The sequence below is a fragment of the Stylophora pistillata genome, chromosome 1 (genome assembly GCF_964205215.1).
Source record: "Stylophora pistillata chromosome 1, jaStyPist1.2, whole genome shotgun sequence".
NCBI lineage: Eukaryota > Metazoa > Cnidaria > Anthozoa > Scleractinia > Pocilloporidae > Stylophora > Stylophora pistillata.
This window is the reverse complement of record NC_142519.1, coordinates 44,516,613-44,541,982: the sequence shown is the minus strand read 5'-3', so window position 1 is coordinate 44,541,982 and position 25,370 is coordinate 44,516,613. Positions and strand designations below refer to the sequence as shown.

At 36.8% G+C, this 25,370-nt stretch overlaps 3 protein-coding genes across 6 annotated transcripts in view; all 3 read right to left on the bottom strand.

The window, feature by feature from the left end:
• Positions 1-171: 171 nt before the first annotated feature.
• LOC111325224 (solute carrier family 68 member 1) lies at positions 172-5,805 on the bottom strand. Its single transcript, XM_022928991.2, has 7 exons — positions 5,534-5,805; positions 4,941-5,020; positions 4,056-4,097; positions 3,183-3,581; positions 2,469-2,589; positions 1,328-1,596; positions 172-917 (listed from the first exon to the last, which is right to left on the bottom strand). Exons 1-7 carry the CDS (start codon positions 5,678-5,680, stop codon positions 485-487), a joined length of 1,491 nt encoding a protein of 496 aa, XP_022784726.1. The 5' UTR covers positions 5,681-5,805; the 3' UTR covers positions 172-484.
• A 1,972-nt stretch (positions 5,806-7,777) lies between these two features.
• On the bottom strand, positions 7,778-12,026 carry LOC111325180 (uncharacterized). Its single transcript, XM_022928933.2, has 8 exons — positions 11,907-12,026; positions 11,432-11,651; positions 10,694-10,846; positions 10,411-10,489; positions 9,802-9,936; positions 9,382-9,471; positions 9,171-9,232; positions 7,778-8,564 (listed from the first exon to the last, which is right to left on the bottom strand). Exons 1-8 carry the CDS (start codon positions 11,964-11,966, stop codon positions 8,524-8,526), a joined length of 840 nt encoding a protein of 279 aa, XP_022784668.1. The 5' UTR covers positions 11,967-12,026; the 3' UTR covers positions 7,778-8,523.
• Positions 12,027-13,980: 1,954 nt separating this feature from the next.
• LOC111325199 (tetratricopeptide repeat protein 14) overlaps positions 13,981-25,370 on the bottom strand; it is an 18,018-nt gene continuing 6,628 nt past the window's right edge. The window contains exons 3-16 of one of the 4 annotated variants that reach the window (XM_022928954.2): positions 24,868-24,983; positions 23,787-23,923; positions 23,406-23,488; positions 22,882-23,004; positions 22,037-22,130; positions 21,390-21,481; positions 21,059-21,093; positions 20,495-20,641; positions 20,282-20,353; positions 19,605-19,724; positions 19,031-19,153; positions 18,189-18,318; positions 16,847-16,965; positions 13,981-15,787 (exon numbers count right to left, since the gene is read on the bottom strand). In XM_022928954.2, the coding sequence (XP_022784689.1) occupies positions 14,773-15,787; positions 16,847-16,965; positions 18,189-18,318; positions 19,031-19,153; positions 19,605-19,724; positions 20,282-20,353; positions 20,495-20,641; positions 21,059-21,093; positions 21,390-21,481; positions 22,037-22,130; positions 22,882-23,004; positions 23,406-23,488; positions 23,787-23,923; positions 24,868-24,983 (2,406 nt within the window). In that variant the 3' untranslated portion in view covers positions 13,981-14,772. Of the gene's footprint in view, positions 15,788-16,846; positions 16,966-18,188; positions 18,319-19,030; positions 19,154-19,604; positions 19,725-20,281; positions 20,354-20,494; positions 20,642-21,058; positions 21,094-21,389; positions 21,482-22,036; positions 22,131-22,881; positions 23,005-23,405; positions 23,489-23,786; positions 23,924-24,867; positions 24,984-25,370 lie in introns of those variants that run through there. The other 3 variants (XM_022928955.2, XM_022928956.2, XM_022928958.2) reach the window with 3 other exon arrangements.

Genomic DNA, 25,370 nt, shown 5'->3' with positions numbered 1-25,370 from the left:
ACAAAAAACGTTGTACTGCGGTTTCGAGGTGAAAAGATTACCTCATACTATGTAATAACCATCTTTAATAAAATCTGTTCACCGCCGACTCAATCAGGTATTCCTGAATTAATTTATGTCATAATTACGTGCAAATACCCTCAACAAAGAAAACGGAGAGGAAAGACACGATGTTTGAAGGAGAACAATTTAAAGACATTTCGTATTCCTCATACCTTTCTCTTTATACATGTATTACCAAAATATATCTATTTTGATATGATCTGAAATAGGTTGTTCCCTCCTCTTTCAAAATTAATTTCTCAAAAACTAACAACACGACTGAGAGCAAAAGCGCTCGAAAACCCGGCACGTTGGTTCCACTGGCGCATATTTGATTTTAGTCCTTATTCTTTTAAAATATCAGATACGTTTACCCTCAGTTAATTGCCCTGGTTTTATCTACGATTTCCATGAATAAAAACCCTCTTTTTTCGAAAAAATTCTAAACCTCCGAGAAGGGGAACCAGGGTCCTTCGCGCATTTGTTTGACCCATTGCAATCTGCTGCCGTGAAGTTTAAACCTCGTCCAAACGAGAATCTGAAAACACGCGCACGCGATAGGCACGTATACAAGTACATAAAAGCAGCCCCAGCGTAAAGTGCTATTTGCACTATCGTGGAAACTAGTTCTGTCGGTTGAAGAAGACGCCCAAAGATCGTCGGAGTAAAAGAGAGAATGGCCTGTTTGCTCCGCCAGAAGCCATGTTCCAATCAGAGGAGCTAGCGTTTGGCCAGGTTTAGAGAAGAGTGCAGAAGTTCCAAATATCAATGCTGATATAGCTTGTTTACGATTGTGAAGAACAAAGTCTTCGTCGACAAGATCACTGATAATCAGATTCAGTAGTTTGCATGTTCCTTCGGTGAAGACACGATTGCTGAAATGGAGAAAATACCAATCAGTCATCCCTTAAGTAAGGTGCACTTCCCGCTATAAGATAAACTGAATACAGATCTTAAGGTATTTGTTCCTAACGATGAACTTAAGTTAGTCAGTTTGAGAATAATTTTAATTGAGCTGCCTACACAAAAACAGAGGGACAGTGATCTAAATGCCATAGAGAGCGAATGAAAGGATTTTGGGTTCAAGGTCTTTGTAACGCAAGAGAACTTCATATCTAACACAATTTCTCAAAAACGGACTCTAAATAGGTAATAATAAGCCCTAAAACAAAATGCCGTTCTTGTTTTTCAACGTCTGCTCGGTCATAATGCAAACAAAGAAAAAAAACTTGATCAAGACTCCACAATACACCAAGAAGTTCCGTCAGTGACAACAAGATCTTACCTTGCTATGTAAAAACAAAGCAAGCCAGGCCAATTGGGACCGACCATAAGCATGATTACGCTTAGAGAGAGCTTGACGTAAAATAACCACTTTATTACAGTGTAGACGCCAAAGCGACGACACAGACCCAGGAAATATAAGTTGTTGATATGAGGGGCGACGAAGGACACGCCCAACAAAATGGCGCCTGTCTGAGGCGAAATTGAGTCTCCCAGTAATTTGTCGAGAAACAGGGGAAAGAAGTTACTGTTGAAATGGCAGTGAAACACCTGCAAGAGAGAAATCCAGTCAGGTTTAGCTCTACAACTCTAAAGGGTTACCTTACTTGAACTTCTTCACAACCTTTGCTCTTAAGGGGGCTGGATACAGTTTTCCTCAGCTCCAACTGGCTATATTAAGAACGCTCAAAAAACCACCTTTTCTTCGTCATTTACAGCCGAATTATTTCACACATTCGTCGACCAATGGATTGAAGTTCGAAATAGTGGGCGCGGCATGGCAATCGCCAATGTGCATGGCAAAATGTCAGTGTTATGGGGAAACTGCTAGGTTCGCTGACGATTTATCAGCTGCCACATGATGCTGTCAGTTACTAAGTAGCTATGAGTTTACTTGCACATTACGAGATAGGCTCTTGGCAAATCAGAGCACATGTTTCAGCTGGGTTAAATCAAGATGATTAAAATAAAAGTGAAATTACCGTATTCAAGAAATAGACCACCACCAACCCATTTCAAATTTATTTCCAGGCTCCTCACGACAAGAAGCGTCACTTATAATAAGCACCCTTTTTCACTCCCAAGATCTTCTTAGTAATTCTCCTTACCACCTGCCATACAATTCTTATGATGCAAGTTTGGAGAATTTCGTATCTGATCAACTAATAATCCTCTAATTGATATTTTTCCATATTCTCATCACTTGTCTGCTTGCCATTGTATTGCTATTGTGAGGAGAAAATCTGTCTTGGTCACTCATTGGACTGAAAGGATTAAAGCTCTTTTTTTTGTCTTTTTCTTTTCAATTAATGAAACCATTTTAGAGGGATGTGGAGAAACACTTCCTAATGAAGTTGATTTTATTAAGGTTGGATTGTACTTTGTGTTGTAGTTTGCGTACTTTATGCTGTGGGACTACTCACCTGTATTAAGTTCATAAGAGCAAACCAAATGAAGTTTGAATGATTCATCAATTGCTTGACAAAAATCTTTAGCTCAAGGGTCTGATCAGCATCTGAAACAGTGGATATTTGGACATCTTTCCTGTAAAAAAAAATTTCAAAGATGAAGTTAAAAATCAGAGTACATAAAAAACAACCAAATAGATAAATAAATGTACTATTAATACAAAAGCTGTGTCACTTGTCCCTGAAGTATTCTAACCATTCAGAGTAAAACAAAAAAGGGACCATATAGTGCATTGAAATTGAAATACAAAGTTTTAAGTTGACATCTGCCCATACAGAACATTTTGTCTGAGGATTGTTTCTTTCTTTGTGTCAAACATAAGTTACAACTCCCATCACAAACTTTCAAGTCTTTGTCTCAGAAAATGGTGATAGATCTGATCAAAGGGAGGTTAGAAAGGGAACCTGGTGTAGGAAGTTTGACCTCAAGGAAAAAGTTTGAACCAAAGGCTCTCTGCTACTCTTACGCTTCTTTTGTGCTTAGCAACCTCCTGCATGCATACATAACTCAATAATGTGCGCTGTGGCGTTTATCATCTGTTAAACGTTAGTTACATGTTGATATTGTAAATGGAATAAGAAAGATATTGTAACTGACAGGGTATTCTTTTTTTCTTTTTAGAGACTGTGCACCACAAGAAAAATTAACAGTACTTAATTCAGACTTGCCTTTCCTCTTGGTCAGGAGTGTCCACTTTAACTTTCTTAGTGGCAAAGTGCTTTTTAAGCAAAAAAGAACTGACCAGAAATCCAGTCAAGGAGAACATGGTGAGAATAGCACAAAATATATGAAACGGAACCATATTGTCTCTATCCCAAAACTGGTATGACAGGAACACAGACAATGAGCCACATCCACTGAACACTGAACAGTACCAGTTAAGAGTGGTGCGATCTTCTGACGACAAAGCCAAGTCAGCAAGCAATGCCAGATGGTTCAAGTCGATCATTGTTAGGAAACCATCATACAAACACAGACAGATAACAAACTGGATCGATGGATGACCCCAGCGGAACCATATGCATAAGAAAGATAGTGTAAACAGTGGTCCATACATTAAAAGTGACCTGTGCAATAAAAAAAGAAATTGTCTTTTATTAAGATTACATGATTATAGTTCAACAATGAATACCTGAAGGTGGGAAAGCAAGGGGGGAATATAGAGGGGTTGCTGAACATGGTGTTTGCTGAGAGCCTAGAGTATATAAACTGCCAGAATGACAGATGATTCCCCAACCAGTAACAAAGTCCAAGGTCACATGCTAAGCCTGTATCAAAATCCCTATAGCTAAACCCACACATCAATATTTCTCTCATTATAAAAATAATAATTATTATTATTTCTATTCAATAATAATCACTATTATGATCATCATCATTACTAGTATTGTTATCATCACTATCAACAATAATTAATGATATTAATATTAATATTATCATTATCACGAGCTGTATTTCTTTTCTTTATATTACATCTGCTCCTACAGAAATAAAACAGCATGAATAATTTAAAAAGATTTATCACTGAGTAAGCATCTCACCTAAAACGCTTTTGTATAATCTCTGATTGGCTCATGCCTGACCTTAAATAAGAACAAAAATTTTTCCTTTCTCAAGAAAATCATTGACAATTAAGAATCAATTTTCTTCTCAATCTGATACCCACTATTCACTTATATATGACATCAACTAAGGGGCCTTAACAATCAGTTGAGAAGCTCTCTTTGTTATGCTTAAATGACCTCCATACATATATGAAATATTACAGACAATCCTATTGCTCTCGCGGGAATTCACATCTAACTTCCCTGCCAATAAATTGTACCTTCATAATTCTATGATTCGTTAGCAATTGAACAGCTTAAAACCCAGGCCAGGTTCCATTTGTTCAAAGGATAGATAACGCTATCCACAGAAAAATTCTTTATTCCATGGATTAGATAGGATATTTTGTCAACTCTTATCCACTGGATAGGGCTTTATCTGTTTGATAGTGTTATCTGCTCTTTGAACAACTGGGCCAAGAATGATATGTACATCCTTATGCAATAATAAGCATAATTCTTTCACCAAAATATTTTCACATATATCACACAAGGTTTAATGAGAAATTGATTGTATTTAAGTGTAAACTTATTATTGCGAAGAGATCGAAGATATTCAAAATGTCTTAAAATGAAAGATACTTATCCACTTCAAATTGTATTTATTTTCACTGAGGGGTAAATCTAGTTTGAGTTTTGTAAAAAAAAAAAAAAAAAAAGAGTTCTACGTCCAAGTATCTAGTAATAAAAGTAATTTGACTTTGGGTATAATTTAAGACTACGTCAAACTCAAATTGGAGCTCAGATAGTAAATATTACAGGGAAAGTAACTAACCCTTGAAGGGTTTAATAAATACAAACTTTAAAATATCTCTAACTTACTGATCCTTCCCGAGGGCTCTATGGTCACTCAGCCAGCCAAACAGTGGATCATTGAGAGAATTCCATACCAGAAATATTGCCTGAATTGACAAACCAGAGAAGATTAACTCGTTTCTAAAGAAAACAGCTGATACGACAGGCAATCAGTGCTATTACTGGCAGAAATTCCCTTCTTACACCTGAAATTTTTGCCCTTAATCTTTCTCTGAACGAGGCAAATTTACTAATCACGAAGTTGAAGTCTTGGTATGGTAAAAATATTCAAATGAAATCAAATAATCAAAAACCATTCACATAGAAAGAGTAGAAATATAACTTTTAACACTTACAATTTAACCTTGAAAATCTGATCGATTTCCCATATCCAATTATTAAAAGTCTACCTGATTCTACATTTGAGCAAACCTTCAAATTTTAGAAACCACCGTACGATCATAATATTTGGATGGTAAACTTATTTGGGGTACGAGATTTTATTGATTGTTCGTAGTCTGATTTTGTAAAAACAAAACAAACCAAAACCTATGTTATTCATGTGACAAAATATCAACTTACTTTGAATTAGCATGACAGTACAAAACGGAAATTCTTACCTCTCCGAGCCAAAAGGAATTGCGATCGATTTTGTAAACGGAAACAAATATGTCGACGTAATACAGAAGGAAAACATTATGGAGAATCGCTATGAAAAGTGACATGGAACCATACGCTAAACGGACTGCAAGTGCCTTATGGTACATTTTGTTCGCTAGATAATCAAAATAAATAACTTCCTCCCGTTCTAAGCCATTAAAATTATAAACTACTGGTGTTCGCGATCTCCCTATAAAACATTTATGGGTTATGACTTATTGGAAGTTGCTGAGTAAATATTGCCAGGCTACTAAGCTAAATCGTTCTGAGGGGAACAAAATTTTGAAGGGGGAGTGGGGGAGGAGGCGGAAGGGTGGATGGTCTACTGTAGTACTGTGGATGAAATCAAGACTTGGCTTATCAAAGAACTGGGTGAGAATATGTAATTTAACTTACCAAACCATCTGAGAACTTTGACTTTTAAAATCACCCCATTCAAAGCCCTTTGATGATAAAAGAATTGTCACAATACTTTGCCTTTATTCTGTGCGCCAGAAAAACTTGATGTTCAAATTTAAGGGAACAGCAAAATTTGCACACATTTTTTGGGAAAAAATTTTAAGAGCCAATAAAAATACATAGGAAAACTGCAAGTTATTGACAAGGAAATGACTCGTAATGGGGTAAAATCCAAGGTAATAAGCCAATATGATTGGCAGAAAATGTTAAAGCGCGTGAGAGTTGCGTGAAAACTTATTAACAATAGAATTAAGCGTAATGTGAAAATTTTTGGGGGGGTTAGGATTAGGTTGTAAAATTTTGGCTGTTCACTGGAAAATGTCATTTTATAGTGGAAAGCTTAATCAATAATGGCAAGTAAACACATAATGCTACGGGAAAATACTGTCAAAAAATGATGTAATTCATAGATAACTTCTAAAAGCAAAGAAACGGATATTGACATGGGACTCCCATGATGGGAGGCCGAACATAGATGATTTTTTCGACCTTAGCCAAAAAACAACTAAAAGGCAAAGACAAGTTTATCGATCAAAGATGCTTTATACAAATGTTTTGCGCAAATTTTAGTAGAGCCAGCAAAACTAGCCCTTCCAAACAAACGCTCCACTTATAACTTCGTGTTAGGCCTTTTGCTGACTGCGTGTACATTGTAAGTGAAGGGGCGGTACAAAAAACACGCTCTAAAATTTAAATTGTAAAGAGATTACCTACCAACCTTTCTAACCCCGGAAGATCATAGCGACAAAGTCCTCACGAAGTAGATGAACTATTACACTGGGTAGATGAGATGAGTTCACTATTCTTTTGCAAACATGCCCCAATTCTGTGATTTGATTGGTGCGAGATACCAGGGGCGGATCCAGGAATTTTTGATTGGGGGGTCCAAACTTTGGTTCAGAAAGGACTGTTGGACTCATTTGAGGCAAATTACTTCTCCCCACACCCCCCACACACCCCCTCCCACCAGTCGTGGTTGCACGTTATAATTCCTTGGCCGCTTACCGTTTACTTGGATTCATTAATTTAAAAAATCAGCCAGTTAAAAAGTGATATACGATCCTTCGGATGTAAGAATTTCAGTCTCAAAGTTGTAAGGGTCAGGTCTGATATGGGGGGGGGGGTCCGGAGCCCCCGGACCCTCCCCCTGGATCCACCACGGGATACATACCCTAATGCTGCGAAAAGGAACACAATCGTTCTTGACATTTTTTCTTTGGGTTGCATTGCTACCTTTTATTAAATGCGTGAGCATTAAATGCGTGAGCATTTTTATTAAATGCGTGAGCATTTGACACGTTGCTTAGAGCCTGGTTTCCCACTGAGAACGTGAGATTACAATTCATGTAACCCATAACGCGACACAAGTCGAAACGTTGGTCTTGTTGACATTTTTGGCAGATAGGAACATATAATTGTATTTTTATGATGAACTATGCGAACAACTTCCATTGAATAGAAAACCATTTGGGGAAAAATGTTGTATTGATCACTCGTAAAATTATTTAGGAATTATTTGTCTGTGTCAAGAATCAATGGAACGTTGACAAGAAGTTTGTATTACGAAACATGATGATTTTATGATGGAGAATAAACTTGAAAATAGTTATACTTCGTAGAAAGAGGGATCCCAATCAGTGAAGAGGTCCATATCCGCGAATTTGGACCGGAGAGTATCTAAATCCGCTGTCACAACCGGCAGCAAAAATGCGTTGTCCACACGACAAAATAGAACGAATAACTACTTTATTAATGATAATGTTTATTATGTATTTAAAAAAGATCTTTCACACAAATATAGTTTTCTAGGGATTTCTTTCAGCTAAGCTTTCGTAAGTAAGTAAGAAATGGTAAACCTACCCTGCAATATCATTTACTTATTTTTTTAAATTTAATTTGAGAATGAAGCTATTTCAAAAGAAAATGGATTTCCAAGACTTTGAGTATCTAAAATCTTTAATAAAAATGCAATTTCCACCAGTTTTTTGTTTTTAGTATCTGGCTCAAAAATACTATTTGCATAGGAAAGGCATGAAAACTGACCTGGTTAACAGGCTTTAAACAGGCTCACAACTAACCAACAACTCAAGTCCAGTCTTTCCCTTTCCCGACAGTTCTCAATCGATCGAGGGTGCTCAGGTGCGCCCGCAATCCTTTCCGGAGTCGTAGGCGTACCGGAACCGACAGTTAGAGACTAAGCCTTCATTTTAATCTAGCTACCTCATGGGAACGTGATAATATAGAAAATTTTCCGAGTAAAATGTAAACTCACTCCAAGAGCACGATTAACTATGAAAATTTCTTTGACTTTGTGAGCATGATTGAAACTAATAGTTACACTCGATACTTTAAATGATAGATAAAATGTTTATATCTTAACCTGAATAGGGACTCAAAAGCTTTCAAGAAATTGACATTAAATTCAATTTTGCATGGTAAATAAGTGAATAAATTATTGATCAAGCTTTTCACTGGAGGTTTGGTATGATTCTCAATATGATCGTACTGTTTTGTTTGTTTCACCAGGGAAACCTGTCAAGAGAAAATAAAGCTACGATTGGCTCTGTCAATAACAAATTTCGATACAAACCTGTTACTGACCTCATTTTCTGGGTTCGAACTGTAAGTTACAGACCGAATTTTTTTTCTGTTCGGATTTATAGCCCAAGTGTGAAACTGGGATAATTACGATAACTATAGGTTCAAATAGAACAATATTTGAATCTGTTGTCCTATACAGTGAAATGTGGCCCGCTAAATTGATCAACCATAGCGAACGTACAACCTGTTGTTCAATTATTTAAAATTTTGGTCTCTAAAATTTTAACCATGATATTGTTCTTTCTTAACCAGATTTGAATGAAAAGCTTCCATTTAAAGTGATCCAGGAGTCTCCAAGTCACATTCCCAACTTTCTTCTGAGATAAAAATCCAAAATGGCAGATGATTACTTACGCCTACCCAGAGGCCCTATTCCTAGCTCCCTCAGGGTACCCCCCGCCCTTAATATCCTTGGATTGATTGTCACTTTATAAAGTGTTTGGTTTTTTACCGATGATGAATTAAGGGTTTGGTGCTGTAATTCGCCGTGCAATATATCTTAAAATTCAAAGTATCTTAACTTCGTTACGTGTTTACCTGTTAATTTGGCAAATTCTGTGGCATTCCTGGCAAACGTTAACTTCTCCGTGACTCGCACACTGCGACAAAAATTCAATAAAAAGTTTACTTGTAGTGCTTTTGAACCATTCTCTTCACCGCAAATGGATTCTTAGTTTCAAACTTAGAGATTAACAAATTGCACCAAGAGCTGTAATATTACAACAAATAGAAAATGAGTTTCGCTTACCTAAAAAATTTCTCGCTCTCATCCTTTACTGATGTCTGGGCGAACCAGGAAGGTTTACACAGAACAATACGGAGAACTTGATTGTCAAAGCTATCAAAAGATCAAACGCAGTTTATAGTGATGTTTTTCGTGGAAGCTGGGAGATGGATAGAATGCTTAGTAAGATGATGGAACAGCGAATATTATATTTTAATTTGGTACTGACTTTTCTAGTCGTAGATCTATAGTGGAAACGTTGCATCTTATTACCAATGACAGGAACTGGCAGTTCTCAACAAAAACTTTGCCAGAAGGCACCCGGGGTGCCTTTTTCGGAACTTGAAGTTCAATCAGTTCACGTATAGTCTAAAACAAAACTCGATTCTTACAAAATTTGGGAAAAATCCTTATCCTAAGAAACTTGATTGTCTCAAAACTCACCGACTGCAAATCCTGTCAAGGATTTCTCCGCTCCATTCAGACAGGTATGTTGTGCTGTTGTCTGAATTCTTGTACACTATTATGATAGGCTCCTTTGAACCTTTAAGCACTGTGGCAATAGCATCTGGGATACAACTGTATTAACAACAGGGAAGGAAACAAAACCAAAATGACACCATGTTCCAACTGGAAATCGTTCCTAAAGAAAAACACTTTGGGCTAGATATTGTGATTTCTGGCAAATCACCAGCGACTTGTTTGGAATTAACCCCACTAATGAAAACCTACCTCTGAATCAGAAGTTTTTTCCAGTTTTTAAGTACCGCTCCCCTTCAGGGCTAGGAGGCTGATATTTTATTCTTGAACCCAATGTCATCTTTGAAACCAATGGATTATAGATGCAATATAACTTAGAACATTTTCCCATCACAGGCGTCCCCCCTCCGCCTCTCCTTCCCCCTTCCCCTCCCCTTCCCCCTCCCCTCCCCTTCCCCCTCCCCCATCCCCTTCCCCTCCCCCTCCCCCCTCTCTCCACAGTTGCCTACTTTCTCATTAAAAATGATAATTTTTCTTGATATCACAGTACCACTGAATGACACCAGCACTTACTTGAGGCTCAAGTCGCCAATAGTCTCATTCAGTACGGAGCTGTACAATGTGAACCAGTGAAAGCCTTTCTCGTGAAAGCCTGTCAAAAAGCAAAAGCCATTTGAAATATTTTTCGTGTTTTATAAGTTCGATACATTGCTACTCAAACACACACACACAAAAAAAGAGCAAAACTTTTACTTGGCAGACTCCTCAACTAAGAACCCTTGGTTTTTCTTTTAATGCTTTTTCGTAAAAAGTGTCCGCTAATTGAAAAAGTCACTTTAAATTGTTTTTGATATACCTTCGTAATGAAGACAGGATGGAAGTTCTTCCTCCAGCACTGTAGCATTGTCCCCTTTGCTTTCGTTCTGTACACCAGATTTCTCCTCCTCGGTATCTTTAGAGACCCTTTCTACAACTTCCCCGTTGTTTTCCACTCGCTTGTTGTGGGTAACTAGTACAGAAAAACAAACATCTGTTGACCGATGGCATTCAAAATTTCATCCAAATTTATTACTAACTGCAGCTTTATACAAAACCAATGGCGAATCTAGGGGAGGGGCCCGGGGAACCCGCCTTCCCCCTTATCTCGGGTAAAAATGTAAACGCAGAAGGAAGAAAAGCCGACAGGTGTACTCAGACAAACAAGATCGCTCTCCCTCTCTTTAATCCAAGGTCTGGATCCGCCACTGAAAAAATTTGATCAAAACTAGGGCGTTTTCTGATTGATTGTCGTAAGAATGAAACTAAAATCATCTTAACGGCCAATAAAAGGGAAAGAAAACATCACTAAGAGCCAATTAGAACTGAAAAAAACAAAACAAAACAAAACAAACAAACAAACAAAAAACAAGCGCACTGCTTCAAGCGCGGGAAAACGCGAACAGAGCAACCAAGTTGTGATTTGCTCCGCTTTTGAATCTGATTAGCCAAGATGATGGCCCTCAGTTTTCTTGGCCAATTACAGAGCGAAGCGGAACAAAGCCAGCGTATTTCCGGATTACTCTTGAAAATGAAATGAAAATTGTACAAAACGCACCTAGTTCAGGAATACTGTCCTCAAGAAGGTCTTTAGCACCCATCAGCCATATCAAAGTGCTCGGTGCCACATCAGGAGTGTAGCATCCCGATGTGAACATTTTTGGCGTAACTGACAACGTCCGGGGAGTGGCAAAGCTGCTGCTGGAGGTATAGTGCTTGTTCTCATTGCTATGAACATCTTGTAAGGACGACAGCACATACTTTTTGCTGATGGCCGTCTGGACAATGAAAGAGGAAACAGTCAGAGTTCAAGACGTTTTACACAAATTAAGTCCTGCTAACGAGAAAACATTAAAATCTAACGGTCGTAATGTCTAGCAAATTGCATGTTACTTGCAGATTCCAAACCCGGACTACAAGTTTTTGACACATTACACATGTAGAAAGTTTCCTTCGATCCATTAATCTTTCTATCTATACTTGAAATTATCCAAGCGTCAATAAACGTTTACCCGCTTAAGAAAGGTACCTACCTTTTTTCTCCTGAACACTCTTGGAACGCGGCGATTATCGCGGCTAAATGCGCATCCCATTCTGACGATTAAGAATTCACAAAGAGGTAACAAATAGATACAACCCAAATGAACCTGACGATCAAAACAACTCTTTGCACTTTCTTTGCAAATCTTGCATTGAAGTCCTACAACTCCTTTATGACGTTAGAGCGCGCGTGCACGTCAATCGTTCGAACAGTAGACTGATTGGCTGAGAAATTTATAACATTTTACGTAGTGTAACAGCTGCGTCCCGAGTGCTCCAATCACGACTTGTTTTGATTTTTCCTAGGATTGGTTTAGCGGGTTGTATAAAAAGGTTTGAGACTAAGTACCACAGAAACGAAAATTTTGAAAGAAACCCAATCGTTCGAGACCACTTTTCGTTGAGTTGCGTTTCTACCTTTTATTACAAAGAGCACACACACCTGACCCGCTCGGCCGAAAGGAAACAGAAAAAATCTTAATTTTATAAAGGGCAGCTTCATATTCAGTTTTGCTGAATCGTAACCATTTCAAATCTCTCTATTTCCGTAAAGTAAAAAAAAGATCTGTATATACGGTTCAGAACCACCCGAGTTACAGAAAAAGACAAACAAAAAAACAAACAAAAGCACAAAGCTTCCTTGAATTGTGAAAAAATCACGGCCGCTCTGACTTGTCACGGTACACTGGGCTAGAAAAGAGGAGGACTGGTGTAGAGAGGTTACCCATCGGTATGTTTGCGCTAATTTCTTTCTGAAATTAGCTAATGGCGTGTAGTTCTTTCGAGTCAAAAGATGTGTCGTCGTGTGCTTGTGAAAGGTAATCGCGCCATATTTGTTGTTTTTAGTGGCCTTGACAATCACAGAACGCAGGTTAGTTATTAGAACGCAAAAATGCAACGCAAAAAGTTCTGTTTTCTTTGCAAAGTTGTTGCCTATGTGTTTCAAAAAAGCTAGATCTGATCAACGTATTGAAATAGCAACATTATGATTTAGTAATTAAATAACTCTTCCTCGAAACAACGCCTAAGATCTATTTCATATCAAAATATATAATGCATGGCGTAATTTTTTTTTTGGTTGGATGAGTTGAAAATGGACACATAGTGACTGATGTTTGCATTTTTGTATAAAGGAAAAGAGCTTCTACTTTAAAAAGACATCAGTGGAAGTAAAGTTCAATTGAGAACACGAAAAAACTCTCCAATTTATCTCAAATAAACTCAGACACGTATTTTATGGTCTATTGCCACTGGTGTCTGAATAGTTGTAAGCAAAAGTAAACCGCATTGATGCCACGTCTAATGCAGCAATCTGATTGGTACGTGGTACATACCCTAATGCAGCAATATGTTTGGTACAAGCGACATACCACTTTTTACACTAATATATTTGTTTGTTTTTTTTATTAAAAAATAACTCAACAGAGACGGAACAAGGATGGCTGAGGATGTCAACATAGCCAGTCATACCTTGATGTGGCAATCTGATTGGTGCATGATACATTCCATTATGTGGCAATCTGATTGGTGTGTGATACATACCCAATTGTTGCCATCTGATTGGTACAAGCAACATACCACTCTTTACACTAATATAGTTGTTTTTTTTATTAAAAAATAACTTAACAAAGACGGAACAGGGATGGCTGAGGATGTCAACATAGCCAGTCCATTTTAATTCCTCATGTGCAAACATGAAATACCGGTAATTGGCATTGTTATGTGGCAAGGTAGTCCAGAGGTAGATCAGAGCATTCTGATTGGCTCTTCCATGGTCCATATTTTGTCACATGGAGTTTTTCGTCTGAACAGTCAAGCCATGTACCTTAAGTCGCAAAAGCCGGAAAATTAAAAAAAAAAAAAGTGTGGTGCGAGTGCCATATAATAAACCACCAACTAATCTTATTTTCTTGAGCTGTACTGGGGAATATTGGTCCTCAGATGTTCTTGTATGGACCTCACTGCGCTCAGCCTGTGTTGCCATAACCTAGTATTCCTGTGTACAGCCCCCTCACGCTCAGTTAGTGAGAAGTTTTTATCTTTTTCACTCAATAAAATAAAACTCACTATGAATCAAAATAAAATATTTATTTAGAGCTACCAGTGATTAACCAGTCTAATACTGGTTCTGACCCCTTTTTTTCTTTTCAGGAAATAGATTCATAAAATGGCCTGTGCCAAGGTTCTTATCATAACTTCAGCAAAATATTCTTATAATCAGTACACCACTTTCACTAGAACAACAAAGGTGGTTCTCAAAGTCAGGAATTGTGTCACAGAGATCATATTACTTATAAAAAGGGGAAAAAAACTGGGTGGTCAAAGGTATTTTTATAGTGGTTAAATAGGGATGACAGGATTTTAGTTGCAGATTCTCCTAGATGGAAAAGGGACAAATTCAGTCGTGGTTCAAAGAAAAAATGAACTTTTTATATTGATTGGTACATTCAACACAGAAGAGAAGATCAATACCCATCCCCTCTCAACCTACACAATTCCAAATTCCAAAATTACTGCCTCAACTTGACGGGAAAGGGGAGTGGGTTAGTTGGAATTGTGTAACAATGGAGAAGGGGTTCATTAGGCAACTTAAGGCTGGGTAAGGGGGAAGTGGGGTTGGGGTGAAAAGTCCCTATAAAAATTTTATCTTTCCAGATATTTTCTTTCCCCCTCAATTAAAACTGGCCCACTCAAAGCTATGAAAATCTTCATACAAGGTGATAAGTAGCCACCTAATTTTGAGGCTCCTCAATAAAGTTTGACATGATTGGTAATATTTAAAATTTAGGTGGCTTACTATATGTTTCATTGCCTGGTCTACTTGAAATAATAACCAAATACAATATTCTAGATTGACTATTAACTGTATGACACGAGTTGTTCTTCATCAGAACTTGTGTCATAAGTAACTAGTGATGATTTTCTGTCCCTCATGAACTCACTGTGCTGATTTTGTGCATGGAGAAATTTTGTTTTAGTGCTTGCACTTGAACTACCAGCATCTCTGTAGCCACCTGTAGAGTCAGGAAAATGGGCTACAGTAACATTTTGTACCTTACATGCAGAGCCTTCTTCAACTTTCTCTATGTTGTTCTTCTCCCTTTTAGAGGTGGGAGCTCCCACTCTACTTCCCTTACCAGTCACAGTGGCAGACTTATAACTTGGAGTAGCACCTACATGTAAGGTTTCTCTTACATTTGTTTCCTTCAACTTGTTATTTTTGTCACTATGCTCTCTGATCCTCTTCAGCATTCCTGTGATAGAATTCTCGCAGATGTTGGATGACGCAGAACCATCCATATCTGATAAATGAGCACTTTTTAAACACAATGGACCCTTACTTTTTTGTTGATAAGACTCTTGCTCACTGTTTTTTCTTTTTCTAGACCTACTTTCCACTAATTCTTTATCATCTTTTACCTTCTCTCTGTCAATGCTGGAACTTACTAGTGACTTTGAAGGCTTAGGGCTTTTTCTTCTTTCTCTTTCTTCAACTTTCAGTTGGTTTTGCCTTAAGCTGGGTTCCTTGTTTACATTTTTTAAGTCAGAATCAGTCCAGTGATAAAGTTCATGTGAATATTTGTCATTTTTTGACCTGTCAGTAAGAACATGACTTTCTTTCACATTCTGATTGAACCTCTCATGTCTTTTAGAATGTTTGTGTTTCTTTCTATCCACTTTAGTTCTCTTTTCAATTGCAGTACTTTCCACCCATTCATCACTGCCACTTGACTGTGTTGAAGATTCACTTTCACTACTGAAAGATTCACTAGAGCTCTGAGATGACGAGTTTGATGATCTCTTCGAATGATGTCCAACTTTCACTCTTAATTTCTTTTTCTTCTTCTTCTGATGCTTAACCGTTTTCTTCTTTCTACCAATAACAACAAAAATTATAAATGACCAGAAACACAAGTTCAAGACCCATAAGAAGCCTTGCTGATTGGAGGCTCTTTAGCATCATTCTGTAATTTAGTCAGGTTTGTATGAGCCGAGTGGCTGATCCAGCCAGAGCTCATTCCAGTTTCATCAGCATGAAGCAACTAAAAGTATCACTAATCCCCCCTCCTGTGTGGGATGCCAGTCCATGGCAAGACTCCCCCCCTGCATTTCATCTGGCTTCCCTGACAATTCACTAGTACCGATTTAAACTCTTAGGAGGAGAGAGGCACTATAAGAGTAAAGTGGTTTGCCCAGGAACAAAACACATTGACCTTGCCAGGTCTTACAGCCACGCCTTTTGACCTGGAGTACAGCTCACTGACCATTAGGCTTCTGTGTCTTGCACACTTTAGCATCTGTAACACTGATTAATTTCTTACTTTGTACACGTTCTATTGCTTTCCAACTGTTATGTATGGCACCCACACAGTCATAACAAACAAAATTAATATGCTCAAGTGATGTGGACAATACTGTGTATACAGCCAGCAAGTAGTGTTCAAGCACAAGTTAAGCATTCTAAGAAGAATGTTTCCCTAAAGTATAGAATGTGAAACAATAGCAGAATATTTTTTAGTAGGGCTTACTCCTATGAAAAAAATATACTTGTGCCCAAATACAAGTATATTGGATAAGTATTAATTGTTGATTAGAAAAAAAAAAGTTAAATGAATAACCTAAAAACTATTTATGGTAATGATTTAATATCTTTACTTCAAAACCAGTGGTTGGAACCATTTGAACTATATGCATAATACCCTGGCACAGTCTCAGTCTTCCCAGAGAAAAGAAAGTATCATTTGAAGCATATACATGTACAAGATGTTGCTCCAAGTTTTTCTTTACTTTCAAACTTTTTAAACCTCCAGCAAGGTTTTTTTTCCTTTCTTTTTATTTCCCTTTTTTTTTTTCATAAACAAGTTTGATGATCAAACTGGTTTGAAACCATCTGAAACCATGTCATGCACAACTGTCATGGAACTGGCCATACCTGTGTTTTCTTTTTTGTTTCTTCCTTGCCTGAGTTTGTTCTTCTAGTATGAGCTCTCGCACATGACTGAATCTGCTCTTGAGCCCTTTGTCAGCCCTTGCTGCAGCCTGTGATTTCTTCTAGCACCACAGGGAATTTTATAGAGGGTCAAAACAGGCGATTTACAGAACCACAAAGAAGGACAATGCAGGGAGCATTACCAATGGTTTGATTGGACATGAACAGGTTGACATGTAGGGCAGGAAATTGTTATAAAAAATAAAAAATTAATAGGATTTGTGAAAAAAATAGAGATAGAGAGAAAAAATAGGACAAAAAATCACAACACAACAAAGCAAATGAAAATATTAAAATAAGGGTAGAAATAGTTTTAAACATTATAATATAGAGTAAATACAGGTAAATAGAGATAGAGTAATAAAATAAAGTAAACAGAGATAGAGAGAAAAAGTAAGATGAAGAAATCACAACCCAGCAAAGAAAATAAAAATATCAAAAAAAGAAAAGGTGTAGAAATATTTTTAAACATTATGACATAAAGTGAAAAACAAAAGTTATTACAAATAATTTGGTAATTAAAGTGATATGGCAATAGCAAGTTCAACAATCATCGCATTCAGAGAAGAGAAATATTTAAAGTAAATGGCAACAGGATGAAATGGTTCAATAGTTTTATTTCAAATGAAATAGAAACAGACAAAAAAACAAATTTAAAAATCATTCCATAAAAATGGCACATTCCAGTGGAGAAACAGTGTTGCAGCAGATGAATAATTGACAAGACAAGAGTTGCACATCAGAAATTTAATTCATCCAGCAATCAAATGGTGAACCACAACAGCAATACATGAAAGAAAAACAAATAAAATTGTATTAGCAAGTATTTAAACTAAAATCATAACCAAACAATTTGAAACATGCATTACACATTTAACAAGAAACCCTAAACTTTACCTACTCCTTGTTAAATGAAGTGCAACTAGGGATAACTTGTAGCCTGTCCCAGGCTCTTGTTTAGTGAAGATGAGCACAAAGCATTTTGCAGACTTTTGAGGGGAAATTCTGTAAAAGGGGCTTCCCCATTTATTCCTTGCAAAACTACCACCAGTGTTATGCCATCTGTTTTTTTTTTTGCTGGTCCCTGCTAACTACTGCTAGATAATTTGAGTACAATTATCACAACCTTTGAGCCCAAATTTGTGTTGTCGGTACATATTTTTCTTTTAAGCAAGAGGTTCAATTAAGACTGAATGTATGAAGTGTCACTTAGGCAAAATGGCAAAATCTGACTTGCATGCAAACAGCTACACAAGGCATTTCTTATTAAAGACAAGTGACCCACCTGCTCCATTAGCTTAAGTTGTTGCTTTAAATTTTCCAAATGCTCTTTTGCAGTTTGCTGGTTAGAATCTAGTCCCAGGGCTTCTCTGAAAGTCTGCATTGCTTCTCTCAAAAGACCTTCTTTTTCTTGTCTGAATATTTACAGAGAAAAAAAAAACAAAAAAAATATAAAGTATTTAATCAAGAATTTCGAATTTGAACTATGCTTAGCCAAATTCAAACATTTTCTAGGTATGATTCCCAAGCTATCTGAGGTCAGTTCTTGAACATTGTAATCTGTATACAGGATGTTTTCTTAGTTTTAAGATCACCCTCAGACAGAGCTGAAGATTATTTTCCTTGTGAAAGAGGCAAAATCAATAGAGGCTGTTACAAGGCCACTGGTGGGTAAAGTTTTTCTTTTAAGTGTCGGTAATAATGCTCACAAGTGGGTGGCCCAGACAAGTAAGAAAATAAATTCACCAAACAATTTTGAAACAAATTTTAAAAGTACAGAATACAGAGATCACCTCCATAAATTAAAACACACCTCACAGAAAGACTATTTCAACTTCCAACAAAAAAATTGAAACAAAATGAACAAGTTGAATCTAACTTACAGTTACATTCATTGGAAAATTAGAAATGACCTTTGTGAAAAGTAGAACTGCTATGCGGATAAACCCAATCAATAAGGTTACTTAGTTATGTCTAACATATAATATGTGCAAAGATGAAAATGACACATTCACTTAGCATAGCGAAGACATCATAGTTTTAAAACAGAAGAACTTTTAGTATTTCACCAATATCGACATGATAAAAACAAATGTCAATAAGTTGGATAAAACCTATACTACTAACTGTATTCCAAGCTCAACTAGAGTTGCTGTGAGATATTTGTTGGCATTTCTGTGGCTTGGACAAATTTCCAGTGCATCTTTAAAATTCTTAACAGCAGTGGTAAGCTGATCTTGGTTGGCAAAACTGAAATGACAGTGATTAACTTTATCTAAAAATTAATTGCAGATGATAAAGCTCATGGTACAAATTAATGCAAGCACAGGTAATTTATAAATCAAAAATTTATTCTTGGCTTTGTGAGATATTTGCTCACTAGTCTACCTTAACAGCCTCTAACTAACTATAGTATTGTAATTTACAATAAAATGATACATGAGTGACTAAGTATCGGTAATATCAAGAATGACAAATAATGGAGACAAAAACAAGGAACATGTATAACTGATGTAAAGTTTCAAACTTAGTTTGCAACTTAGGCTAAACATGTGCAATATGCAAGAAGACATGCAATGTGCTATTGCAAAAAACAAAAATGCAATACAGCCCAAATCAAGCTGTGAAGTAACCCACAGAAACAGAAAAAAAATTTAAAAAAAAAAAAACACTTGTAAAAGCTAAGAAACTGTAGACTCACAGAGCTCCTTGTGCAACCATTGCCTCAACATTTTTACCATCAATCTGCAGTGCATGCTTAAAGTGCTTCAAGGCAGTGTCATAACTCCCTGCCTTAAAATGTTCCACTCCCTTGGCAGTGCTGAAAGGCAACAAATTTAAATGCCCTTCCACTGACTGTACACCAAATGTTCTTAGAAGAAAACGAGTAGTGACCTTTGAGGTTAGGAGAAAAGTAAAGCACCAAAAGATTTCATTCCCTAGCAATAAAGTAAGACAAAAATAATTGCTTATTGGAACAGAAAAATTGGAAAATCAATTGTAACATTAATTTCTTTTTTTCTGGACAGAACTGCTCGGCAGTTTCATTAACCTACAGAACAGGTGCTTATTTAGCCACGGGTGAAGCAGGTGACATCAAGCGTGACGAGGGGAGAAATCAAGCAAAGTGTGAGACATCAAGTATGAAGTGCGAGACAAGGGAAGAGAAAAATAACCTTTCTCCTCCCCTCATCTTGTGCCCTATGCTTGCATCTCATAACTTGCACTTGTTGTCTCCTGTATTACAGCACTTGGCTTAATAAGCACCTGTAATACAGGCTATTCATAAGAGTGAACCACATGATAGCTGAAATTCTTAACAAAAACTTACAATCATTTAAATTTATGCTCCATGTAATAACAAAATAGATTTCTTACGTGTCCATTGACCACTTGGCAGATTGTTGTCTTCTAAGCTGTTCTGCATATTCCTCTTTAGGACAGTCATATCTGTAAAAACAATTCCAAGTTAAAAATGGGTACCTCTGTTTCTAAAAACAATTCCTCAGAACTTGTATTATCAACATTTCTAAATTTTTTAAGCCAAATAACTCTGAAAAAAATTGAAATAAGCAATGATGTCATGTGCACCTTTGGAATCCTCTCAACAGGGAGCAAGGGGCATGTGTATCAATGCCGAGCACATCAACAAGTGTATCAATATTCCTTGGGTTGTTAAAACCTTTGCTCCTTTTCAGATGTTCTTCAAACTCCAATCCTTCTGGATCACTCCACATCCTGCAAAAACACAGAGCAACTTCTATTTATTTACCATGATCTATTTAGTAGTGTTTTTTTTTTTCCAATCAATCTGCTGCTTGTATTGTGCTTGGGTTTTCTTTGCTTTGTGACCTGTGTTGATCACCTGTAATCTTACAAGGGAGGTCTAAGTAAAATGTAGCCATCTTCTAAAGTGATGAAAGATAACTGTTCAGAGCCCTTTTAAACATTTCCCAATGCTATAGTACACCAGCAAAGACTGAGTAGTCTTAATTAGATCTTAAATATAACTGATCAGCGAAAACAGCATGCCTGTAAATGCATAACTTAAGTAACACAAAATTGGCCATATTCAAATATTATTTTATCGATTACTTGCCTTAGAGGATAGGATGAGAGAAAAACCAAAACAACTTGTGGAAGAAACAAACATACCTCTGAATACTTGTATCTTGATTGTCAATCACACCCTAAATGGAAATAAACCAAAGTCAAACCTATTTGTAAAATTAAAATTTATTTCCCCTTCAAGATGACAATCTGGCCCAATGTGGACCTGGCAGTTGAAAATCATGGAATCACTGTTTGTCTTATTGCTTGGTCTTACACGATGATGCAAATATATTTGGTAATCAAGAGAACATTAAAAAATTAATACCACACTGAGTATATTCCACACAGGTACATGTAATTATGCACTGTAAAACAATAACATATGTTGGTATAAAAACCTATGGTGAGAAGTACTGGTATACCAATACATTACCAGATGTAAGTGTTTATGTTCTTCAGGCAATCTTGACTGTTTCAATGATACAAAGACTCTCTCCTCTTGTGGATTCACACCTGTGATTACTCCTGGAAAGCAAAAGAGGTGCTTTTCATGTGGTGGTTAATCAATACTTACATGCTGTGATTATTCAATAACGTAACTTGCACACATCCCATGCATTTCTTAAAATGACTAAAGACCAATGATGATAAAGTTGTGCAGGTCTCTTTCTCTCATGAGACACTTGAAATGAAATTGCAGTGTAAATATAAGTGTTTTGTTTCTCCAATCTGTAACATCAACAATTTTCTAATCGATGTTCTTTTGGCCCTGCAGTGAGATTAAAGTTTGGAAATACCTATAGTCAGCAAAGCTGGCAGGCAAAACTACTTAATGTTCACAGGCAAGTGCAAGCACTGGTTCTAAATAAAGCCAAGTCATAAAAATAGCTCTATATGTATAAATGTACCAACTAATGTGCTGATAAGTGAGTTGTACTTCCAGAAAGTATAATTTCATTCTCAGATGATAGGAGAATTCTTAACTTTAACCACCCTACTTTGAACTGACAGCTCAAAAGATTATGGTTGTAAAGTTCTCAGACCATAAAGGAAGATGTACCCGCCACATGTACCACATACCTCTAACAACATCACCAACAACATAAGCATCAGTAGGATCTTTGTATTCTCTGGTCATTTCTGAACTATTCAACTCAGTTATTTTACACTGGGCCTGTGGGTGTGAAAATGTACAAAGAAACTAGAATAATCCTTTGACCCTAGGAATGACAAACAGCTAATTTCTCCGTCCAATATCACCCCCTGAATTACAAATTAAGGTCATGAGATCACCAACTAGAGAAGCCCTTGATTGTTCAACAAATTCTCCTTGCCAGCACCTTAGGATATGTATAGAGAACAGTATGGAGAATATGCATACTTATGTTAGGGTGGAAAGGGTTAAGATGACAAAAGCAGCAATGTTACACAACTGTAAAAGATTTCTTTACAAGGGGTGTGAGTCACTCTGAAAGTATGACACTTTAAGATACAGTATAAGCAAAAATCTCAATTAATCAGAGGGAACATTGAGAGTAGCATATTAGAGATAGTACAAATTAAGGCTATATAATCAATAGGAAATAATATAATAATGCTGAACTTACTTCCCAAGCAGGCTATTAAAATTTGAAGTATTTCATGGCAAAACGGTAGTGTCAAAAGGGAAAGGGAAGGGGCAGAATTTTTAGGGCCAATCCTCCCTTAAAGAGGGTGGTAGATTTATTGGTAAAATTTGGTGCATAAGACCCTTTTCCACATCCCACAATACCCTTTGAGGATACATATAAGAAAGTTAAAGAGCAGTTTTGATTTTCTTTTTTTTCAATCATGACACTCATTACCAAGATACTGATAAATATACTACATAAAAGCTAACATAATGTCTTTTGACCGATTCTGTAGCAGCTTCAGTTTCCAAATACCTGTATGTCAAGATCAGTGAAGTCTCTTTTACAACCAAACTCCAGCATAGTCAGTGTCACTGTGATGCCAAATGGTCTTTTGAAAGCCACCTTACCGATGACAATGTCTCCTTCGTTCAAACACTACATAAGAAAACAAACAAACCCAGTGTTTTGACTGCAGTAACTTAACCCTGAATTCATACCATGCTTAACATAACTTTCTTCTTAAAAAAAATTTCCATCCTTACTAGTCTGGTATCCTTCCTACAGAAGGTCCTTCTATAGTATATACAGTGTTTTCAATAAGACCCGGCACCTGCCGGAGCTCCGGCGGGTATTCCGTTGTGAGTCGCCGGGTTTATTTCACCGTGCCCAAGTTGCGGTCACCGCATTCAAGTTACGCTCAAGTTGCTCTCTTGCAGGTGCTGTACCGAGGTAGCCACCTATTTCAAATCTTATTGAAAGCACTGATATATAATCCTAACAGGCTTTTGTGATGGAAGTATGATCAAAATATGAAATCATTTACAATAAGTCCTTACATCGAACAACCGTTTCCTCCGGACAAGTAAAGGAACCTCCATTAATGTTTCAAGGGGAGGTGTTTCAGCATAGAGATCTAACACTGAATAGGAAAAAAGAAACAGATTATCGTCATGTACATTAGATACTACTGAGAATACAAAAAAAAAAAGGCTAGGTGAGATAATACTGAGAATGCAAAAAAAAAAAACCTTTCATAAACAGGGTAAGGTTATCTATCAAAGGATTGAAAGACAAAATTGGACCTGTAAGAAAAAGTGAGACAATTCTGAGTGCAACAAAAACCACCAGAAAAAATGAAGTCGATTATATAATGATGTATTCAATTTGGTGTATTGACCAAAAAACCCTTCAGTGTTAGGCATTTTTGCTAACATTACCTTCTTGGTTTGAATGCATGCCATAGTCAGTTCCTCTTCTTAATTTCCCCTTTCCTTCCAAGGTGAACAACAAGTCTGCCTTGGAGGCAATAAATCTTTTTACTCTCTGGTGAAAATCTTTATCTTTGTCTTCACATCTAAAGGTATCACATAGATTGGAAAGTAATGCTTTCTTTGAAGAAAAACTTTCTAGCCAATATCAAACTAATTCAGTGCACACCTTGATGTGGCTCAATATAATTTAGGTGATGAGGTTCACCTCGAGCTAATGTGGTCAGCGGTTTCGCACATGCTGTGTGGGGTTCCCCCTGGATTTCGCAGGGGCAAACCACGCTAGCCTTGCTCGCTATTGATCGTTGTGATCATTACCTGTTTCAGTGAATTTTAGCAGATTCATTAGCCCTACCCTTCCCTCCCAGAGGGCATTTTCAACTGCAGAGGTAAGTAATGGGTATGGTAAGTATCTTCACTGGACAAGTTTCAGCGTGATGGTGTCTGTTAGCAGCCGCTGCCTGGGTGGTTCCCGCTTGCCAGGTTGCCAGGAGACCTGCCTGTGGTGCCTGGAATTCCCCAGGCTCCTTCCCTGCTAACTTTTATGGCACTAGCTTCCCCAAGCTCATCAATTAGCGACGAGTTTAATTTATAATAATTACTATTCCTTAAATATAAATTTTTTGCAAACATGCTTTAAAAAATTTTACATTCAGAAAGAAATAGGAGTATTAGGGAAGGAAGCATATGATTACAGAGTGCAAATTGGATTGTCTTTCACTTTAAAATAGTCTCAGACATTTCCAGGTTTTTTGAACAAAAGAAATTTTGCTCTGTTGAGCTAAAGATTTATTTAAAATTCAACAGTTTTTTAAGAGCATGTTCACCAAATGCAAGATATTTTAAAATGTCATCAACTGTCTTTTCTTTGGGAAAGTATGACTGTAATCATAAGTAAGTGTTACTGTAATCATGAAAATATTTTAAGGCTAATCCTTAAGTCAAAAAGTATATTTTCAGAGCATGAAGTACACATCGTTACAATTAACATACATTATCAGTAAAACACAAACAATAGTATTATATTCACCGTTTCATTTCTTGTTCACTATCTGATATACAATGTATGCCCTTATACTCAGACTTCTGTTGTGTTTCACTGACTACTTCCAATAATTTACTTTTTTCATCCATGGGAGTGCTTACCTGAAAGCAAAAAAAAAAATAATAAACAGCTGACAGTGGTTATTAAAAGACTTAATGGTTAAATTAACCTTGGCATGCCAGGGTTATTAAGTTATTTACAGGGCAGTAAATTATAGTTGATTAATTAATAATTCATTGACTATTAACTTAGCTAATTAATTAAAGTATACGGAGGAACCTCAATTTAATGAACTTCCATATAATGAAGTCCTTGGTATAATGAACAATACTTTTCAGCCTGGCTAATTTTACAGTTAAATGTATGCCACAGAACCTTGATATAATGTAATCCTCGTTAGAATGAACACAATCCAGAAGCCCAAACATATACAGATACCCCGTTATAACAAACAACTGCCAACACCTGACCCTGAAGACAAATGTGAA

Excerpts from the sequence above, each read along its gene's own strand:
- LOC111325224 (XM_022928991.2), bottom strand. The coding sequence starts at position 5,680 with ATGTACCATAAGGCACTTGCAGTCCGTTTAGCGTATGGTTCCATGTCA. Across the intron at positions 5,021-5,533 it reads ATTCCTTTTGGCTCGGAGAG|GCAATATTTCTGGTATGGAA; the intron begins GTAAGAATTTCC and ends TTGTCAATTCAG. Across the intron at positions 3,582-4,055 it reads ATTATACAAAAGCGTTTTAG|GTCACTTTTAATGTATGGAC; the intron begins GTGAGATGCTTA and ends TTTATTGCACAG.
- LOC111325180 (XM_022928933.2), bottom strand. The coding sequence starts at position 11,966 with ATGGGATGCGCATTTAGCCGCGATAATCGCCGCGTTCCAAGAGTGTTC. Across the intron at positions 9,233-9,381 it reads GAGAGCGAGAAATTTTTTAG|TGTGCGAGTCACGGAGAAGT; the intron begins GTAAGCGAAACT and ends TTTTTGTCGCAG. Across the intron at positions 8,565-9,170 it reads AGAATTTGCCAAATTAACAG|GTTTCCCTGGTGAAACAAAC; the intron begins GTAAACACGTAA and ends TTCTCTTGACAG.